Consider the following 19,066-nt stretch of genomic DNA (forward strand, 5'->3'; position numbering starts at 1 on the left):
TCACATATATCTTCATTATTGTTAGACATTCACTATTTTTGTTTTTATTTATTTGTGCTCATAGTGATGTTTTGATATATATATTATTTTGCCAAATATTGTACACTGTGACAGGTTTGCCATATACCACTAACAAATGTGTCTAAATCCAATTAGAGCAAAGGGCTATCATAGATTCAGCATCTGGTGTGAAACTGCCTAGCACTGAAGGGGTTAAATAATTTTTAGTGAGCATAGATAGCAGATCCATTTGTCCTGTAAAAGGATGCACAAGTTAGCCCCTTATATAAATGGCAGTACATGAATCCAAGTAGATATTTCAGTCATCGTTTTGTAATTAAATTAGCTGTTTCAGAACATCAAAAATCACCATAAATTAAGTTCCACAATTAGCAAAACTATTTAAATCACAATAAAGATGACAATGATCTGCTATTCAAAAATCCACCTGTGCACAAAAGAACTCAGAACCGTGACCATTTTTTTAAGACTTCCCACAAGTTAATACTCTGTGTTGTACATAAGTTTTTTTGTTGTTGTTATTTCTACCTAATCTTTTACACAGTTCTTACTGCCCTCTCCTACACATTACTGTGGCAGTACGGATATACCTCAGCTGTGTGAATCATTATCATCACCCTCAGCTCTTCCCTATGTATTGACCTCTGTGCTTCTCATGCCGCCTGGCTGCTAATGTTACCATAGCAACGGAACCTACTTGCTCTAAACAGTTTGTAGAATATCTAAACAATTGTATGAGAAAAAAATGCCCTAAACAAAATATTATCAGCAAGTTAGTCTCCACTTTCCTGTGACTTTCCAATTGCCAGGACCAATTCACACTGGCAACAGCTGCAGCACTCACCACATCAATCAGTTGCACTTGCACGCTAACTGCTTCAGCCCTCCTGTGCTCCTATCTGCGGCCATACAGAGCTACTCCACTTCCAAAGTTCCCGCATTCTGCATTTAGTGCGGGAACTCAGAAGTCAAAGACGCAATTTAAAAGAAATACATTTAAAATAAATAAATAAAAAAATCCAACATAACAGGGGAAAATAGGTCTATCTTTACCGAAATACGGGAGCCGGGAGAAACGGAACATTTTAATCTATTTACTGTAGAACCTGGGAAATACAGGAGGGTTGGCAACCCTAAAACAGTCATCATCAATTTAAAACCAATTATATGTAATGTTTTGCAGCAAATCTGTTTAATGTATAAAATCAATGGGAATTCTTGATAAAACTTCTTGATAAGACTCTTATATTTAAAATGTAAAACTCCTGCTGATTGTACTATAGAGGCTTACAGAAGCCTCTGCTAGGCCTGATTCTAATGGGGTTTTGTTTGGATACTTGAGTTTGCTATTATATTGTTTTCTAATTAAAATATTTGGTCTTTTGCAGTGGGCAAATCTTCTTATTTATTGGTAAAGTTTTGAAATTAACTAAACAACCACCTGCTTGGCTATATGATCTTTTCATGTCTGAATTCAAATTTATTGTGTGTTTTAACCCCCTCTAAGCTAAACTCCTACTCAAAAGCTGCTGAACATTACAGATCCTGAGCAGGACATTGCTGGTGAGTCAATGCAAAGTGGTATACACATATAACTGCAAACCACAGGCCATGTCCTGCTCAGGTGCTGTATTGTGCTTCCTAAAAGAAAACTGTAACTATGTGAGGTACCCAATCACATGGGGTTTCATACATTGGGACAATTTGATACTATTGTTGTTCCAATCAATAAGGGAGACCACTTTTTTTTCCAGCAGCTTATAAATTAATATTTTTAAAATGATTTAATAATGAACTGCTAGATTACGAGTTTTGCGGTATGAGTAAAAAAGTAGCGTTATGGCTCTTTTTCACTACCGCTGCTATTACGAGTCTTGCAGGTTTAGTTGTACCGCACACTCTTTTAGCCGTAACGCAAAGTAACTACCACAGCTTTCAAAAAGTCCTTTTCAATGGGACTTCCTTTGCATCGGTATTACGAGTCTGCCTGGGAGGCCAAAAAGTGAGCGGTACAGCCTAAAACTACAAGATCCATAACGTAAACTGAAAGTCAGTAATTATGAGTTTTACGCTGCAAAACTGTAACATAAAACTCATAACTAAAGTGCTAAAAAGTACACTAACACCCATAAACTACCTATTAACCCCTAAACCGAGGCCCTCCCGCATCGCAAATAATAAATTAAAATTATTAACCCCTAATCTGCCGCTCCAGACATCGCCGCCACTATAATAAACATATTAACCCCTAAACCGCCGCACTCCCGCATCGCAAACACTAGTTAAATATTATTAACCCCTAATCCAATCAGCCAATAGGATTGAGCTTTTATTCTATTGGCTGATTGGAACAGCCAATAGAATGCGAGCTCAATCCTGTTGGCTGATTGGATCAGCCAACAGGATTTAAGCTCAATCCTATTGGCTGATTGCATCAGCCAATAGGATTTTTTCACCTTTAATTCCGATTGGCTGATAGAATTCTATCAGCCAATCAGAATTCAAGGGACGCAATCTAGGATGGCGTCACTTAATGGAACCTTCATTCAAGAAGAGCCATGGAAAGAAGAGGATCATCCGCCCCGGATGTCTTGAAGATGGAGCCGCTCTGCGTCAGATGGATGAAGATAGAAGATGCCGTCTGGATGAAGACTTCTGCCCGTCTGGAGGACCACTTCTTGCCGCTTGGATGAAGACTTCTCCCGGCTTCGTTGAGGACTTCTGCCGCTTCGTTGAGGATGGATGTCAGGTCTTCAAAAACGGTAAGTGGATCTTCAGGGGTTGGTGTTAGTTTTTTTAAGGGTTTATTGGGTGGGTTTTATTTTTAGCTTAGGGTTTGGGCGGAAAAATAGCTAAAGGCCCTTTTACAAATGCCCTTTTCAGGGCAATGGGGAGCTTAGGTTTTTTTAGTTAGGATTTTATTTGGGGGGTTTGGTTGTGTGGGTGATGGGTTTTACTGTTGGGGGGTTGTTTGTATTTTTTTTTTACAGGTAAAAGAGCTGATTTCTTTGGGGCAATGCCCCGCAAAAGGCCCTTTTAAGGGATATTGGCAGTTTAGTTTAGGCTAGGGTTTTTTTTTTATTTTGGGGAGGATTTTATATTTTGCTAGGGCTATTCGATGAGGTGTAATTAGTTTAAATATTTGATTTTTTTTTTTATTTTGTGTAATTTAGTGTTTTTTTTGTAATTTAGTTCATTGTATTTAATAAATGTAATTTATTTAATTGTAGTGTAAGGTTAGGTGTTAGTGTAACTCAGGTTAGTTTTTTTTTACAGGTACATTTGTATTTATTTTAGCTACGTGGTTAGTAAATAGTTAATAACTATTTACTAACTAGTCTACCTAGTTAAAATAAATACAAACTTAGCTGTGAAATAAAAATAAAACCAAAGATAGATACAATGTAACTATTAGTAATATAGCTTAGGGTTTATTTTACAGGTAAGTATTTAGTTTTAAATAGGAATTAGTTATTAATAGTCGGTTTTATTTAGATTTATTTTAATTACATTAAAGTTAGTGGGTGTTAGGGTTAGGGTTAGACTTAGGGGTTAATAGCTTTAGTATAGTGGCGGCGACGTTGGGGGCGGAAGATTAGGGGTTAATAAGTGTAATGTAGGTGTCGGTGGTGTCGGGGGCGGCAGATTGGGGTTAATAAGTGTAATGTAGGTGGCGGCAACATTGGAGGCGGCAAATTAGGGGTTAATAAGTGTAGATAGGTGGCGGCGATGTCGGGGTCTGCAGATTAGGGGTTAATAAGTGTAATGTAGGTGTCGGCAATGTCAGGGACGGCAGATTAGTGGTGTTTAGACTCAGGATTTATGTTAGGGTGTTAGGTGTAAACATAAATTTGGTTTCCCCATAGGAATCAATGGGGCTGCGTTACGGAGCTTTACACTCCTTTATTGCAGGTGTTAGGCTTTTTTTCAGCCTGCTCTCCCCATTGATGTCTATGGGGAAATCGTGCACGATTTGCAAAACCAGCTCACCGCAGCTCACCGCAGCGCTGGTATTGGAGTGCGGTATGGAGCTCAATTTTGCTTTATGCTGCAATATTGCCTGCTAACGCCGGGTTTTTGCACCAGCGTAGAAAGGTGAGCGGTGACAATAACTTGCAAGTTAGTACCGAGCAGCTCTTACCGCAAAACTCGTAATCTAGCTGAATTTTAGTAATAAAGTACATTTTTAAACTATAAAACTTGTAAACAAAATATATACAATCATCTGATTTGTAATAAAGAGCTTGGTGCTTTACATGTGTTATTTATGAAATTAATCAAAATGATTTGTAATGATAAACTGCACACATGTTTTAAATAGTATTATGGTTAAAAAAAACTGCATTCAAACATACAAGGTAGTCATCATCAATATTGAATTAATTATCTGTCATATACTTTCACTTGGGCCGCAAAATCTTTTGCTTCTATGAAGGTCTCTGAAAATATTTGTAAAGATCTACCTGAAAACTCTGATCTATCCCTGCTTACTATTTTTTGTTTGTTTTACTAGATTTTGGTTTTGTACCATCTTCTAATTATTATTTTTTTAATTTTAGTAGACTCTTTCTCTTCTTCCTTTCATAAAAGTGGCATAAACAGTATCCAGTACATGTATTGGTTTGATAATGTCTACTACAACTTCATATAATCTGCCATGTCTCCTTGGTGTCACTTGCTTTATGTATTTATTTCGCTTTATGCTCAAACAATGTCTCTTCTAGAGTTTCATTCTTTAAAAAATAATTTTATTCAAACAAGGAAATATCAAACTAACCGTGTGCAGCAAAGACAAACAAGATTCTAAAGCCTATAACTGGCTTAAAATATTTAGGTCCTGAGACATTCTGAGTGTTTATCTCTTCTCTGAAGCTGATAAACTCTTGAATTCTCTTTTTACATTCAAAGAATATTGTTCTGGATATGTGTGTATATTTACTGACTAATTTGAATCTTAATTCAAAATACTTCAGTCATGTACCTTGTCAACTAATTTGACAAATTTCATACTCCTGAAGGAATATTCCTTATGGTAAAGTTTGTTAATATTTATAATATATTGATATAATATATATTTATAATGTTTTTCACTATTTTATTTTATTTTATTTTAGGTGGTTGCTATTGATATGGATATGGCTTTCTTTGAACCCAAAATGCGGAATATCCTGGAACAAAAATGTACATCTGATAAAGACTGCAATTTTTTTGACTGTTTTTCAACTTGTAATTTAGAAACATTTAAGTGTGGAGCACAAAGAGAGAATAATAATCTACAAGTAAGTGATAGAAAACTTTTTAAAAATTAAATTCTATAAAATCATTATAAAATATATTTACCTAAAATATCTATGTTACTTATGCAGAGGTGTCCCAAGTAACTTTATGTAGGGGAGCACAGAGTCAAAAGTAGAGTAGCCACTAATAATTGCCAATGCCAAAGACTTACTAATAATGATAAACAAGTCACCTATGTGTCTCTATATATACATTGCTTGGAAAACATCACTAATGAGGAATGGTCATTGTTGTGGCTTCCTGTCCCACCTCTTAAACGCCCTCATATTTATGTATGTACTGAAAGTGGTTTCTTTCATAAAGGTAGTCCGAGTCCATTACTCCTGGGAATTAAACTCCTGGCCACCAGGAGGAAGCAAACATCTCAAAATTCCCAGAACCCTTAAAACCCATCCAACCTTACTGGAGATTAGTCTTGTCTTTGCCTTTGCAGGAGGAAGGTGAAGAAGTAAGGTGCTCCAGATGTTTTTGAGAAGGGTGCTCAGACTGATTTGATGCCCAGTTTTCCCCACAGAGAGCTACTGTTTGGACAAAGGGATGTCTTTGGAGTATGAGTAGTGACACAAGAACACCCTATGGGAGTTAGTTACAGACTTACCACAGGTGTCCCAGGGACCGGTCCCTAGCCTCCTTCTGTTTGTTCTATGTTATTCTCTATATATTTCGATCTACTGCTGTCATGTGTATAGTACTGGATTGGCTATCTGATGGAAGAAGTTTCTGCTGATTATGGTAAGTCCAGAAGTATAGGTGCCTTTTCAGGTGTGGGGGTTGTTTTAATAAATAAAAGTTTGTTGCCACCTTTTTAAACCTATAGGCTATTAGTAGGTACTCAGTTTTGGGTATATCAAAGCCTGGGGACCATTATATAAGGCATTTTTAGGTTTGGGACTATAGGTACCTTATTTCACCCTATTATAGGCTTTGAGGTGCGTTAAGTATTTGTAAGCTTCTTTTTTTCTCACATATTTTTGTTGTAAGCACGTGCCGGTTTGTTTGCGCATGTTGGATTGTTTTCATGTAACAGTTGTTGGGGTGCAGAGTGAGAGGGTAAAATTGTATTACTTGGAAGAGCTGTTTTATTTGAGTGTATTGTTGTTTTATTTACCCTACCTATTATTACTATGTTTAAATCATTGTCTGTGATTTGATTTTCTCATTGCCTGCTTGTTATTTTCCTTTTCATTATGGAGCATACTGATTATGTCCTCTCTTTTTAAATTACTAATACCTCAGAAGCTAGATCCTGTGCACACTTTCCTACTAATATAAGTGTATTTTATACAAGCTGGTTGATATAATCCCCCCTGCTTAGCTTTACAAATCATGTACGGATCGTCTTATGCATTCTATCAGTCTAATGCTGCTCTTGTTTTAAGCATATCTGTCCTCCCTCTGTTTGTTCCACACATGGGAGTTCTTTAGATTTTGCTCCAGGATTTTAAATGCTCTACTATATCTGAGTTGTTGTCGACCATGCTCCCTCCAAGTAAGCGTAAGAAGGTGGTTTCTGATAATCTCTTTACTAACTTATCTGATTTATGTAAATCAAAGTCTGTAAAGCTGAATGCTCCAGACCCTGGTGCTTCTGATTTATCCTTTGAGTGTGAAGTGTTTTCAGATGATCAAGAGCCAGTCTTTGATCAGTAAACTGAATATTCCTCTTTTTTAAACTTGACCACCTTAGTTATCTTTTAGTGATTTGTACCTTAGGGTTCAGGATTCTAAAGCTGGATTTAATTTTTAAGGCCTCTGTTAAGTCACCTGAGGTATTTACAGTTGCTAATACTATCTCTAAGATACTTTTTAAAGAGTGTTCTAAGCCTGGTATCCCTTTTAATCCTGCTCTAAGTTTTAAAAGGATGTTTCCTTTACCTTCTAATTGAAAGCTTTGGGAAACTATTCCTAAAGTAGATGGGGCTATTTCTACTTTGGCTAAACATACTACTATTCCTCTAGAAAATAATAGCTCTTTTAGAGACCCCATGGACAGGAAATTAGAATATTTTCATAGAAAGGCCTAATTGAAAGCAGGTTTTCTTTTTTAGGCCAGCAATTGCTTGTGCTGCATCAGCTTCTATCATTTGGTGTAAGGGTTTAAATGGGCAACTCTCTAAAGATTTTGATTGTGAAGAGTTTTCTTATCATTTGAAACTCTTAGACAAAGCTAATGCTTTAATTTGTGATGCTGTTGTTGATGTTATTAAGATCAGTTCTAAGAACATAGCACTGACAGTTTTGACTAGGAGGGCCTTATGGTTGAAATCATGATCTGCTGACATGGTTTCAAAATCTAGACTTCGGTCTCTTCCTTTAAAAGGAAGGTTATTATTTGGGTCTGGTTTGGATGACATGATTTCTATGGTGTGGGAGGAAAGGTGCCTTTCTCCCTCAAGATAACATGTATAAGGGTAAATCCAGGGTTTCTTACCATTTTTGTTCTTTTTATAAATCTAAGAACCAGAAGTCCTCCACTTCATAGAAGCAGGGTTCTTTCAGTTTCTCTTAAAAGCCAACCTCTAAATGGAAAAGATCCAAACAGTTCAAAAAGCCCGTTTACACGACCAAGTCTGCATGATCCAGATCTTCTGGTCTTCAGGGAGTAGATTACACCTTTTTCAGGGAGCATGTTAGTTCAGGTTCCTTGGGTTCTGAGCAATTGTTCTCCAAAGAAATAGAATAAGGATCAGCCTTTTTTCAGTTGATTTCAGAACTGGAGTATATGGGTATAGTAGTCCCAGTTCTGGAATTGAAACAGTGTCAGTGTTTCTATTCAGACCTTTTTATTCCTCCCAAGAAGGAAGGAACTTATAGACCTAGTCTAAATTTGAAAACTTTAAACACGTTTATCAAGGTTTCTTCTTTCAAGATGGAAACTGTTCGGTGCATCCTTCCTCTTGTTCAACAGGGACAAATCATGTCCTCTATAGATCTGAATAATGCGTATCTTCATATCCATATTCTCAGGAATCATCATCAATTCCTAAATTTAACTTTCAAGCATTTTTCAATTTCTTGCTCTTTCATTTGGTCTGGCTACCCACATGGTTCTGGGGACTTTTTTATTGGTGATAAAAGCTCAAGGTGTGTCAGTGGTTCCTTACCTGGATGATATCTTGGTACAAAAAAGACAAGAAATCAACTATTGATATCCTATAGGGAGCGCACTGAATAAATACAAAAATGTACAAAGTATATATAAAAAAATACTCTGAAAATTAATAGTGAATATTAAACATAGGCTATACGACTATGCAAAATTTATCTGACACATTAATAAGTTTGTGTGGTGAATACCAAATATATGTGAATAAGTATCAGAATAACTTCAATAGAAAATATTGCAAAAAAAGAAGAAGAAAAATGTCCCGTAAAACCAAATGGGTAATATATTTAAATGTACTGTTTTGGAGACAATGGATAATGAGTCCAATCCAATAAGGTAGGAAGTTGAATTGAGGCAGCTCCACTAGGAAACCGGATGCTGGAGGTCATCTGTAGTAAATGGAAAGAAAGAAAAGGGGCGCCTCATAGTCTATTTCATATATCATATACTGTGCTCACCGCATCACTTGCTATAGTCAGGTATATCCAGAGCTGCTCTGTGAAGAACCAGTTCTAGCAAACAAGGACTGTTCAAATTTCCCAAGGTGTGGGTAAGGACGGATAACGGACAACTTCAGTAAAGTAAAAACACTTTTATTAAAAATGTCTGAGTTAAAAAAGGTTGCAACGCATTTCTCGACCACACTATGGTTGTTTCTTCAGGCAGGTAGGTAAAAACGGATGTAAAAAAAACAAGCTAACAGTCCTTAAATACACCTGGTAGCTCTATTATGAACTGTCCAATCGTGAGCATTTAAAACCGATGGTAATCCAAAAATCTACAGCAAACCACAACTAATGTTGTGAGCTTAAAACTAAACCAAGTATTAGCTAGATTATTACTTATACAAAAAAAAGGCACATATTGAAAATCTACAACTTGATACAAAAAAGTGATAATGTCACAATTTCTTCTATGATCGGTCCGTGTTACACATTCATAACAATAACGAAAAAAACTTGGATAAAGGAAGTGATATGTAACTAATTGCTGCTAATATATATATATATTTATATATGTATATATATATATATGTATACATGTTAGTTATTTGTTAACTACCATATTGAAACTACCATATCTAAAACCTCATATTTACATGGAAAATACAGAGTTGGATTACAAATTTCAAATGAATTGTAACTAGGTTTTCCCATGGAGATCTACAATGGCATATATGTGCATTAGTCCTAAATTCTAATGCAACATAATATTCCAGAATAACCAAACAAGATACGAATAGAGTGTAGAATAATAAAAAGTTGATCAAATATATATGTATATGCACATTGGTCCTCAAAATAAGGTAATGTGTATTTAAAACAAAAGATGGAAAAAATGTACATGTAAAATATATACTTTTGGTAATAATTGATATTAATGACAACTGTTCCTGAAAAAATATATAAAAAATGTATTAAAAAAATATATAAAAAAGTGTACAATGTAAAAAATAATAATATATGGTGTGTGTGTGTAAGGAAACACTTGAGTGAAATAAGTGCATATATGGATAATTACAAAGTACTATTTTGATAACTAATGATATATGTGTGTGTGTGTGAAAGAAACGTATGGTGTAAATTAGTGTGAGTGAATACTAAAATAAAATTTTGGAATGGTATGATTCAAAAGATGTGAATGGAACTTGATAGTAAGAGAAAAATGTGGTCGTGATTTTATATTAATGATGAATGTGTGTGTGTGAATAAATTCAGGTGCCACTGAGGCAGTGTATAGAAACAGAGTGAAAAACTAAAAAAGAAATAAGGGAATTTGATGAATTATTGTCAAAATGTCCATTAGTTAAATGCAGCTACATCGATGTTGGTATTGAGCCCCAATAGTAACAGTGTTTTTAATTTGAAGATCCAAAAAGTCTTGTGTTGTCTCAATCTGATTAGTCTATTGTAATCAATGGATTTGGGGATGTAATAAATGGGTAAAAATTTAAAGATGTGTGCGTTACTCAAATGAGCAGTCAAACAATGGTGTTAGGGTTCTTGTCTGAAAATTGACGTTTGACCCTCTTGCTGGGGGCCAATTTGTTTTTGAGTGTGGGAGCTCTTCTATAGACTATCCTTGGTTTGTCACTTACAATATTCTTCAAAATTGTGTCTCTCTATATAATGTGCCTATGCTTGTTAAGTGCATCTTTGATTGTTTGATGATTACTGTTGTACTGTGTAATAAACATTAAATCTTGTTTGTATTCTATGGTTACCTGTTTCTTATTTTCTCTCTTGAAAAGGGATGGTCTATCTAAATTCTTAGCTTTTTCTAAAGCCTGGTCTAGTAGATGTGTGGGATAACCCTTGTCTAAGAATCTTTCATACAAAATCTTACTTTGTTCCAGTAAAGTGTCTATGTTGGTGCAATTCTTCCTAATTCATGTAAATTGTTTCTAATACATCCCTTGTGATAGTTGCTAGAATATTCAAGGTAACTGTTACTGTCAATTTTCAGACAAAAACCAAACAAGAAGTGGGATCTTTGGTCTTAAAGCAGTTTACAAAAGTCGGAAGAATGGATGTAGCTCTTGTAAATTTATATGTGCAAAGAAAAAATCATTTACATCCACGGTAACAGGGGAGAATTTCCCTATTTCTAGATTTTTCAATTGTGATTCCAACTTTTTAGTCTAACAGAATGTTTGTGTGGCCTACAATATGTAGGTCGCACCTCTAGGAAGATACATACCCGATGGGGCGAACATTTTCCCAATTTTAAAAATTGCCAAACTGGCAAGATGAAACATAATATCCCTAACCATTGTTTGACTGTTCATTCGAGTAACGCACAAATCTATACATTTTTACCCATTGATTACATCCCCAAATCCACTGATTACAATAGACTAATCAGCTTGAGACAACGAGAGTCTTTTATTTTGATATTACACATTACCTTATTTTCAGGACCAATGTGTATATATATATTTTCAACTTTTTATTATTCTACACTCTATTTGTATATTGTTTGGTTATTCTGAAATATTATGTTGCATTAGAATTTAGGACTAATGCAGATATATGCCATTGTAGATCTTCATGGAAAAACCTAGTTACAACTCATTTGAAATGTTGTAATCCAACTCTGTATTTTTCATGTATATATAAGGTTTTAGATATGGTAGATATGGTAGTACAAAAGTGGGAAGAAGGGATGTAGCTCTTGTAAATTTATATGTGCAAAGAAAAAATCATTTACATCCACGGTAACGGGAGAATTTCCCTATTTCTGGATTTTTCAATTGTCATTCCAACTTTGTAGTGTATCTAACAGAATGTTTGTTTGGCCTACAATATGTAGGTTGCACCTCTAGGAAGATACATACCCAATGGGGCGAACATTTTCCCAATTTTAAAAATTGCCAAACTGGCAAGATGAAACATAGTATTCCTAACCATTGTTTGACTGTTCATTCGAGTAACGCACAAATCTATACATTTTTACCCATTGATTACATCCCCAAATCCACTGATTACAATAGACTAATCAGCTTGAGACAACGAGAGTCTTTTATTTTGATATTACACATTACCTTTTTTTCAGGACCAATGTGTATATATATATATATATATTTTCAACTTTTTATTATTTTACACTCTATTTGTATATTGTTTGGTTATTCTGAAATATTATGTTGCATTAGAATTTAGGACTAATGCAGATATATGCCATTGTAGAACTCCATGGAAAAACCTAGTTACAACTCATTTGAACTCTGTAGTTTTCATGTATTTATAAGGTTTTAGATATGGTAGTTTCAAATCATTACCAAATAAAAAAACGTAAAACACACACACACACATATATATATATATATATATATATATATATATATATATATATTCTCAGTAATTAGTTACATATCACTTCCTTTAGACAATTTTTTTTTACGTTATGAATGTGTAACATGGATAGATCATAGAAATAATTGTGTCATTATCACTATTTTGTATCAATTTGTAGATTTTCAATATGTGCCTTTTTTGTATATGTAATAGTCTAGCTGATACTTTGTTTAGTTTTGTTACAACATTTGTTGTGTTTGGCTGTATATTTTTGGACTACCATCTGTTCTAAATGCTCACTATTGGACAGTTCATAATAGAGCTATTTCCGGCTTAAGAGCAACCAGGTGTATTTAAGGACTGTTAGCTTGTTGTTTTACATCTGTTTTTACCTACCTGCCTGAAGAAACGACCATAGTGTGGTCGAGAAATGCGTTGCAGCCTTTTTTAACTCAGAACCTTTTAATAAAAGTGTTTTTACTTTACGGAAGTTGTCCGTTATCCATCCTTACCCACACCTTGGGAAATTGAACAGCCCTTGTTTGCTAGTACTACAGCAGCTGATGCGATGAGCTGTCCAGATAGGAGTACAAAGCCACAGATCAGCAGATGGAGAGACCATTATCAGTGAGCTAACCACTGCAAAGTATTAGCCTGCCGTTTTGTACCCATTCCAGGACGGGTGCCACTTATCTTGTGAGTGCATTTCTTTTCCACAGTATATGATATACAAAATACACTATAAGGCGCCCTCTTTTCTTTTTTTCTGATATGTTGGTACAGGTTCCATATTTATATTTAGCAGTATCTCATACCAACAAACGTTGTTTCTTCAAGAGCATGGTTGGAAAATAAACTTTCCAAGAGGTTCTCTGTCCCCTCAGTCCAGGATTACTTTTCTAGGTGTAATAATCGACTCTGTCTTTGACAGAACAGAGAAGGATGAAGTTACTCTCAGCTTTTGTAAATCTTCAGTCAGTTACTTCTCCTTCTGTTGCTCCTTGTATGGAAGTCTTAGGTCTGATGATAGCCGTCTCAGTTGTGATACTATTTGCTCTGTTTCACATAAAGCTTCTGCAGCTTTATATGCTCATTAGTAATGCAGGGATTTCACTTAGTTGGCTCAAAAGATTCTTTTGCATGCCAAAACACTCGCCACTCCACAGCTTGGGTATTAGTTCCCAGGAGTAATGGACCATGGACTCTCACCACCTTTATGAAAATAAAAATTATGATTACCTGATAAATGAATTTCTTTCATAGTTGTGAGAGTCCACTAGCCCCCTACTAATTTGTTCCTATTGTGATAGTTTTTTTTTTCTGGCAATAGTTTGAGTATGCACCTCTCTTTTCCCTGTTCTTTGTTATTGTTCTTATATTCTTTTCCTACCTTCTTCTTTTCTAGTTTGGCTATACGTCCGACTAGTTTCCAGTAAGGTGGGAAGGGTTTTAAGGGCCCTGGAAATTTGGGGATCTTTGCATCCACCTAGTGGCCAGGATTATAATTCCCAGGAGTATTGAATTGTGGACTCTCACCACCATGAGAAATTAATTTATCAGGTAAACATAAATTATAGATTTCTTGTTTTATTGTAGCAACTCTTATAGTAGATAATCACATGAAATTAAATACATAATAACATGTTATTCTTTCCCTGATGTATTTTCATTGTAGACCAATATGGAAGTATTTGTATAGTTTTCCTACATGTGTATGTCATCTATATTTTGCATGTAAAACTATACTGCACATTTGATTTGTTTCTTTAAAGGGACGTTAAACAGTAAATAAATGCTGGATAGAAGGATGCATTCAAAGAAAAGATTAGATAGATTTTTTTTTTTTTTTTTTTTAATCAGTAACTTTTTATTGAAAAGTAAAGTGCAAAAACCATATAATAACAAACTCATCACATGAAATTGTTAGCAGCGGGAATACACACGGTACATAGTAAGGGGAGTTACATGGGAGGCAAAACGGTGTACCTGAAAAGAAGAACATAGTTAACCTTTAACCATTTTGCTAGTGCATATTCATAAAGTGTAGTTGTTATGTGTTGGTTATTCTGAGGGAATAGTTAGGATTTTATATTTTAAGAGGTGTACGGCAATAAATGCCACACCTAGTAAGCCTGACAGTTTAGAGTAGCTAGGTTGAGGGTATATGTAGGATATATAAGTAGGAATGGTGTTGTTGGGTTCGTTCACCCAAGTCTCTTTAGGGAGGGGAGAGGGGTGGGAGTGGAAAGGGAAGACATCAGGGGTAGGGAGGGAATAATGTAGAGATAGGAGCGCCTCAGCACAGCCATAGCGAGGCGCCTCTTCCGGGTCAGGGAGGGGTTACGGCAAGAGGTAAGACACCAGAGATCAGGGACAAGGACAATCATGAGGGTGGTCTCAGGTAAGCCTCCCAAGGTCCCCAGACTAGGCTAAAGGTGTTCGACTGATTCCTCGTCCGAAAGACGTAATCTTCCATAGATTTAATGTACTGTAGATGGTCGACCACTGCCTGCCATCTCGGGGGCTGCTGCTTTTTCCAATTTCTGGCTATAAGCATTTTGACCGAAGTCAACAGGTAGATTAGCAAGTGTTTCTTATGTTTTGGGAGGTCTTTTACTCCTACATGTAGGAGGGCTAGACCCGGGGTATCAGGAGCCGGGAGTTCCAAGGCCGTACAGACCACACAAATTTTAGACCAAAGCGGTCGGAGTCTATCACATAACCACCACATATGAAGTGGGGTGCCTATCTCTCCACACTCTCTCCAGCATAAAGGTGAGTGTCCAGGGTACAGAATTCGAAGCTTGGTCGGCACTAAGTGCCATCTGGTAATGATCTTAAAATAGAGTTCATATAGTGTGACGCAATGAAGCGCTGATTTAGTCATCTGTATCGCCCTAGTCCAGTCCGCAGTCGTATAGACATGTCTCAATTCCGTTTCCCAGGAAATCATATGTCTCGTTTTTACGAGAGTGGGGAGCCCCAAAAGGGATCTGTAATGAGCAGTGAGAGGTTTGTATAGTTGCAGATTCGCTCTCCATCTAACCTCCCAGTGAGTGAGTGGCCTGATCCTATCGGGCAGGAATCCCCAGGCCTTCATGAGGGACCTGAGTCTCATAAAGTCAAACTCTAGATGTCGGGGGATATCAAATCTGACTATCATATCTTGGGACGGGAGAAGACTCTCATTTGAGTAGAAGTCGCTCAAAGAGGTGATCTCTAGGGTCTTCCACGGGATAAGCCGAGTGTTGGGCAACCCTTGTAGCAGTGACACAACTGGGTGAACAGGAGAGGGATGCAGGGCTATTTGTTGGTGATGTCGCAATTGGAACCAGGCCAATTGGCAATTTTTAATGAGTTGGTTAGAGATAGGTATTCGCGTGGCTAGGTGCGGAGGAACCCACAGCAAATCTGAGAGGTCTACGTAAGCAGGGAGGGATGCCTGCTCTAGCTCTCTTCATCTAGTAGGGGGAAGAGCCGGTCCCCACACCGAGACATGCGATATCATCGCCGCCTGGTGATATAGGTGAACATTAGGTAGTCCTAAGCCACCTCGGTCAATCGCGACTCTCGGACGCTTGTTGTCCCAGACATATGAGTTAAATGAAGTTTGGAAGCCGCGCAGGATCTTCTCCGGAACTGGAACGGGAAGACACCGCATGAGGTAAGTTAACTTGGGGAGAATCATCATCTTTAAAGCAGCGATTCTACCCATCCAGGAGATTTCCTCGTATTTGGTAGATCTCAATCTGACATCTACCTCTTTCAGTAAGACAGTATAATTTTCCTGAATCACTTTGTCTTTGGCATGCGACAGGTAGACACCCAGATGACGAATCCCAGTCCCCGACCACTTGAACGAGTAGAGTCGCTGAAGGCACCTCTGTTCTGACTGGTCTATGTGGATCATATAAGCTTCCGTCTTAGACACATTAATCTTATAGTTTGAAATTCTGCTAAAGACGTCAATAGTCTCAAAAAGGGGGGGAAGCGATTCCACTGGGTTTATCAGAAAAAGGGTGAGATCGTCAGCAAAGAGCGCCAACTTTTGCAGCGTGTCATGAACCTGCAGACCTTGTATTTTTTGGTTTCTCCTAATTGCCTCAGCAAGTGGCTCCATTACTAACGCGAAAAGGAGTGGGGACAGGGGACACCCCTGTCTAGTTCCGTTTCTGATAGCAATTCTAGGGGAACAGAAGCCTAGCCCCTTAACCACAGCCGTTGGTGAAGCATACAGGGCGGCAATCGCCTTACAAAATACTCCAGGGATCCCAAAACACTCCAGGGCGCTAAACATATATTCTCACCCCACCCTGTCAAACGCTTTTTCCGCGTCCACAGACAGGGTGAGGAGGGGTAGCCCCATGTCTGCTGCTTCCATAAATATGTTTAGTAATCTGCGGGTGTTATCAGTACCTTGCCTACCCTGTATGAACCCCACCTGGTCCAAGTGGACCAATGAGGGTAAGTGTTTGCCCAGCCTGGTCGCCAGGACCTTCGCATAGACTTTCACGTCCACATTAATAAGCGAGATAGGCCGATAGCTCTCACATAGTGTCGGGTCCTTCCCTGTTTTGGGTAAGGTCAGGATGGTGGCCTCTTGGAATTCAGGGAGGAAGAGTCCTGACTCCCTAACCTCATCATAGAGGCGAAGCAATGTAGGCGAGAGCAATTGGGCAAAGGTGCGATAGAATAAGCTTGTGAAGCCGTCTGGGCCTGGAGCTTTATGGGGCTTCAACGCCAGAATGGCTGTCTTGATTTCCTCTAGAGTGAAAGGAGCAGTCAGATCGTCCACCGAGGTTGCGTCTAGGGAGGGAAGGTCCAGCTCTGCCAAGAACTGCTGGGTAGCAGATAGATTTTTTTAATGTTTCACTAGCTGTTTAAATATTACAATGAGTGTCTATAAAGTTTTAGTGTCTATAAAACAATGGGAGCTGCCATGTTGTAACATAGGTTACCTGCTCTGCTGTGGCCAATTAGGGACAGTTATAAATAGGTCACTAAAGTTTTCAGCCAATGGCTGTGGGGAATATAACAGTGTTCTGCACTTCCATTTCTAACAGTTCAGAATGGAATAACAGGAAAAGGGAACAAAATAAATAATGAAAGTGTATTGTAGAGTTTTATTTTATATATATATATATATATATATATATATATATATATATATATATATATATATATATATGATTCATCATTTTATATTACCATTTAAAAGTGTTGAATGTCCCTTTAAGAAGTGATATGTATGTTAAAGAAACCATAGGATATTTCAACATTATCTATTCCAGCCATAAGATGATTAAAGACATTTTTTTATTAATAATAATAATTCCACCTCCACCCAGCCCAGGTTTTATATTTAACAACCGCATTTATAAAGTTTTTTATGTTCTGTAGTGTATACTAGTTTATATCCAGAAACCAACATAGTTAAAGCTATCTTGTAGTATGTAGTGTGATTGTGAATATCTGTCATGCCCCCTGGCAAGCACTACCCAAGTGCTGAAACAAAAATGGGCCTGCTTCTTAGTTTACATTCCTGCTTTTTCAAATAAAGATATCAAGAGAATGAATAAAAATTGATAATAGGAGTAAATTAGAAAGTTGCTTAAAATTGCATGCTCTATCTGAATCATGAAAGAAAAAAATGTGGGTTTCATATCCTTTTAAATATATATTTCTATATATCTGATAATGTTAATGTAAAATATTTATCTATACCTATATATCTATAGGAATATATATATATATATATATAAATATTTATTTAACGACAAAATTAACAAAAAAATCTGTATGTGAAGAACATTGGAATTTGAAATATTTACATAAAATATACAGTAAAACTCAGTATTAAATATTATTATAGAATTATTTTTTAGACATATATATTATAGCCATTTGCAGTCAAATACTATATACCTTTGAGCCCTTATTATATTATTATATTCTTTTTAGAAAATAGTGTTTATATGAGTGTAACAGTATATTTTAATATATTTCTGTTATGTTTAGTTTAACTTTTTTTATCCCTAACCCAGTCGTGCTAAGCCAACGCGCGTTAAATTTGCTTGCGCTCAAACCAACGCATTTACGTTCAACTTGTAATATGCGTGCAAATTAACACGCCCACGATATTCTTATACTGTTTGCGCACAAATGTTATCTGACCACTTGTAATCTAGCCCAATGTATTTTTCAAGAAATTTGTCTCTGTAGCGTGAAACACCATGTCTCTGTAGCGTGGAACACCTCTGTTTAAGTGGATGAATATCCTTGTCCCTACAGTGGTATGAAAACCAAATGTATACAAAACAAAAGTACAGTAATCACTATTCAATATTAATATCTTACTTAAAAAGTGACTAAAAGATATATAAATAATAAAGTAGTACAAATATATGTATCAAAACACTAATTAAGGATATGTGTATACAAAAATTCACGTTCCCACTGGTGTTTCCACCCTCAATGAAGTACAGTTAAAATTAAATGGATATACAGGTGGCCCTCGTTTTACAACGGTTCAATTTACACCGTTTCAGAATAACAACCTTTTTTTCCAGTCATGTGACTGCTATTGAAAAGCATTAAGAAGCAGTGCATGTATAAAAATATCCAAGAAGAAGTATTTTTCCAGCCACCAGTTGAATTTTAAAAAAGACCTTTATTCATTTCTTACAGGGTCCATCATATCAACAACGTTTCAAACCTATGCCAGGTTCTTAATCATGTCTACTGAATAGTATACAGGTGTGTCTTTTATACTTGAAATCACAACATCAGTCAACTTAGATTTCAAGTTATTGAACAAGTTGACAGACCCAGGAGGGGAGGTGAC

The 19,066-nt window shown here is 36.6% G+C and overlaps 1 protein-coding gene across 1 annotated transcript in view; it reads left to right on the forward strand.

The window, feature by feature from the left end:
* The window catches only part of DIPK1C (divergent protein kinase domain 1C), a 185,422-nt gene that overhangs the window by 125,190 nt on the left and 41,166 nt on the right, over positions 1 to 19,066 (forward strand). The window contains exon 3 of the mRNA XM_053714864.1: positions 5,136 to 5,300. Within this exon, the coding sequence (XP_053570839.1) occupies positions 5,136 to 5,300 (165 nt within the window). The remainder of the gene's footprint in view (positions 1 to 5,135; positions 5,301 to 19,066) is intronic.

The sequence above is a fragment of the Bombina bombina genome, chromosome 5 (assembly GCF_027579735.1).
Source record: "Bombina bombina isolate aBomBom1 chromosome 5, aBomBom1.pri, whole genome shotgun sequence".
Taxonomy (NCBI): Eukaryota; Metazoa; Chordata; class Amphibia; order Anura; family Bombinatoridae; genus Bombina; species Bombina bombina.